At 42.5% G+C, this 3,865-nt stretch overlaps 1 protein-coding gene across 1 annotated transcript; it reads right to left on the reverse strand.

Annotated features, from left to right (window-relative positions):
- Positions 1-2,483: 2,483 nt before the first annotated feature.
- Positions 2,484-3,605, reverse strand: LOC149827550 (uncharacterized). Its single transcript, XM_090018162.1, has 2 exons — positions 3,349-3,605; positions 2,484-3,042 (listed from the first exon to the last, which is right to left on the reverse strand). The coding sequence occupies exons 1-2, from the start codon at positions 3,492-3,494 to the stop codon at positions 2,640-2,642; spliced, it is 549 nt and encodes a 182-aa protein (XP_089874288.1). The 5' UTR covers positions 3,495-3,605; the 3' UTR covers positions 2,484-2,639.
- Between the last annotated feature and the right edge of the window lie 260 nt (positions 3,606-3,865).

A 3,865-nucleotide genomic window follows, 5' to 3' on the forward strand; every position in this document is an offset into this window, starting at 1 on the left:
GTCCCATTCGTGATGTGGTGAAAACGCAATGGCCATTCAATTCCTTGGCTCCTTTTTCTCGAGAAATCTGTGCACGGCATGAGAAACATGATTCTGGTGGCCCACGCCCCGCATCAGATCCCAAGCTGTGCCGTTGACGTCTAAACTTGCTCACCCACAATTCCTCTCTCTCTCATAAATAAATTTTTTTTTTTTTTACGATGGAAAACTTTGCCTAAGCCTAAGAAAACCTCAGGTGGAGCACCACCACCACTCTGACTTAAGCCACCAGCCGTTTAATCCAGAGTCTTCAACTCAACGCCTTCACAATCACCCCGCGGTCATGATTAAAGAGTGAACGTTTAGCGAACGTCTCAATTGTAGGAGAGACAACTGCGGTCTCAAGACGCTGTTCTTATAACTTCTTCTGATACAAATTAATAGTCAAGACCCTGCGGGAAAGCAAGCGAAAAAGAATGACTTGCTTTTTCCCTTAAGCTTCTCGGAAAGCATGATGTTAGTCGTGTTAAGGTGTAGAATGACGTGATAAGCGGTTGAGTCTGCTCTAAGAGTTCTATTTCTGTTTGTCTATTATCTTCAACTCTCTCTCTCTCTCTCTCTCTCTCTCTCTCTCTCTCAGTTCCAACTAAAAAAGGTTAAATGGAGAGGAGAAGAAGGTGGTTTAGACTCATCCTAGATTTGAACCATCCAGATAATTCGACGTAGCTTGTAAATCTTTTAGATGAAGCATATAAGAGTGCATGATCGTTCTTCCTAGCACCCCCTTTCACAAGGTTGAGTATGTAAGGCTGATAAATTACAAGGTTGAAGTGTTCAAACCGGCTTATTCAGAGAAAAAATAAGCTCTTTGATAGCAGGAAGAAATAATATTTCAAATATTTATATATCTAAAATATATTTCTTACTACCTAACAATCTTATACGAGTTCAGTAGAGAACCTGTTATTCATATTCAGCTTGCCCAACCTATTATTCCCAATTACAGTAGCATGGTGGCTCTTTCTAAGAGCTAAAAGGAGTACATTGCGATTTGAGGCCACCAGAATTCTGGCCAAGACCAGCGTGACTAGGTCTCTGATTTTGAAAGTGGTTTTTTTAGCCTTTCATTGTAAAAGAAAAGTCAAGGATTTGCTAGAGGAAGCCTGCCCAGGCTTCCAAAAATTCTGATTGTATCATCCCGTCCCCTTCTCTTGTTCCTTTCTTAGTAGTAAAGAAAACCCCAAAAGAAAAAATATATAATTTTTTATTTATAACCCGAATAAACTGCACCCGGCATGAAGACCTAGTCGCGCTGGCTCAGCCTGCCATGGCCTAAAACTTTGAGGCTAGACCCCTGCCCACAGGGCTTATGCCACAATGAAAAAAACCCTGCAGTTCGTGCTGATCCCTTCCGTTCCGCAAGTGTTTCGCGTCTTTTTCGTTTTCTTTATTCTTCTTTTTCCTTCTTTTCCGTTTTCTCCCTAGACCTTTTAGCGTATCCGCAGCGTGAGCTTTTGCTTCTCTTCTGTTTGTCTGCTGTTCAACTTATTTCTAATTGCAAAAATATTCTCGCACGATATACCTGTGGTTGCGCTTTTCAACAAAACCATCTGCTTCTCTCTTGCAATCTAAATTGCTGAGATCATCTCTCACACGAACGCGAGATTCTGAATGCTCCCTTGTGATCGTTCTGTCCACAAGTCTTGCGGATGTGTTTTGGCATCATCCGTCTGTTAGGAATCGGTTGGATTTTTTTTTGTTTGCATGAAAACATATGTTTTTTTATGCTTGAATATATATAAAAATTTTGAACTGTTGATTTTCAAGCATTGAAAAAAATTGTTTATATATGGTAATTGATTATCTCCTGTAAAACCAAGTATGTAGATCAAATCTTAATTGTCAGATTTAAAACAAAAACGCAAAACAAACTTATAAAAATCTTGGTTCAAACTAAAGTTGAACGCAAAACAGTAGCAAATTCACCATGGGGAACATATCTACATTGTTGGTTTTGCAAAAAAAAGTGTTGAAAATGCTTGGTTCATACATTTGTTCCTCTCTCTCTCTCTCTCTCTCTCTCTCTCTCTCTCTCTCTCTCTCTCTCTCTCTCTCTCTCTATATATATATATATATATATATATATATATATATATATATATATATATATATATATATATATATATATATAGAGAGAGAGAGAGAGAGAGAGAGAGAGAGAGAGAGAGAGGCCTGCATGCAGCCTACTGCGAGCAAACCAGGGTTTTCAGGTTGTTTTTAGCAAATCTGATCATGCAGATGTGCTCGGTATGATCGATTTGATAGGAAATAACAGTTTGATCATGTTTTTTCATAAAAAAAAACATGATTTTAAGTCTTGAATATTTATGAAAATTTTACACCGTCAGTATTTAACCTTATAAAAAACTCCTACCTGCGTATCGGAATATATCTCTGCCGGCACCAGTGGGGTCTCTATCTGTAAATACGAAGACGAATTAATTCGTGGGGAAAATGCAGCACATTTCTTCGATTTTGATTTACAGAGAAAGGAAAAGAGCTTGTCCACACAGATTGCTTCCTTGATGGACACTAGGACTAAAATTACAAAAGACAACACAGACAGAAAATTACAAAAACAAAATAAAAAAAAAGTTTTTTCAGCACAGAACGTCAGCAAGGAGCTTGTATCGACGGCCGATGACCTTGGAAGAGGAGGAGGAGGAGGAGTTGCAGTTCATCTTCCTCCACCGATCCAGAGGCTTGTGCTTCCTCTGGTGTTGGTGCTGATGGCTCGCCGACATCTTAACGCCGCCGGATTTCAGGCTTCCGACCGGCCGATTTTCTCCGGAGGTAGGGGTATCGCCGTCTCTACGCCGATCACCGCGCTTCCCGTCGGCGGACCCTCCCAAATCGGTGATCTCAGCCGGTATGGACTGAGCGATCTCCAGCAGGAAGTCGAAGACCTTGCGCCGCTTCCCCGCTCGCTTCTCCTCGTCATGGAGGCACCACTCGCACTTCCACTGGTCGATGTCTATCTGGGGATAAAGCCTGCTGCAATACCTGAAACAGCCAACCCCCCATGACACACACACACAAAAACAAGGAGAAAGAAAAATAAAAAACCGAAGCAAGAAGGGGGATTCTGACAGATCTCCCAATTTTTTGACGATCGATTGCAGAAAAACGGGGGCAAGAGTAAGCCCACGGAGTTTTAATCTGCCAGGACAGTGATCGGCAAAGCCAGCACGGCTGGGTCTCTGATCCTGATGAAGGGTTTTTTCGTGTAAATATCAAAAAAATGGGCGTTCTGATTAGCTGAGGCAAAGGGATATCGATTAAAGAAAATGATGGAGGAGGATAACTCACGAGTGCTGTAGCCTGAACCCGCAATTCCGGCAGAGGAGGAGGTCTTTCGGGAAACCGATGTCTCCACAGAGGCTGCACTCCGGTGGTTGTTGTGTTGGTGCAGACAACGAGGCGCAGTCGGTCCGTTTCTCCGGGTCTCCGGCCATGAGCAATTCCGGTGAGGCCGATATAGATAGAGAGAGAGAGAGAGAGAGAGAGAGAGACGACGACGATCGGCCTTTTATACAAGGTAGGAAGAACGGGAGATTGGGAGTGGCGTAAAAACCAGAGGTATCAACGAGAGACAATTTGCAATAAAAAAATCTCAACAAATTTAAGAAAAAGGAGAGGGGGGGGGAGGAGGCGGGCCCCACCAACTAGCCGAAGCCAATAATAGATAAAAAGAAATAAACAATAGAACAGAATGGGACCATGTCATGGTTCACCACGTGGCATTATGATATTGGGTGTTTGGTGAGGACGTGGCAAGGGTGTAACGGTCGACCTTAGCTGTGGGGGGAAAGTTTGCTCCTCCCAC

Source organism: Nuphar pumila, chromosome 10, assembly GCF_984573655.1.
Source record: "Nuphar pumila chromosome 10, dmNupPumi1.hap1.1, whole genome shotgun sequence".
Classification (NCBI taxonomy): domain Eukaryota; kingdom Viridiplantae; phylum Streptophyta; class Magnoliopsida; order Nymphaeales; family Nymphaeaceae; genus Nuphar; species Nuphar pumila.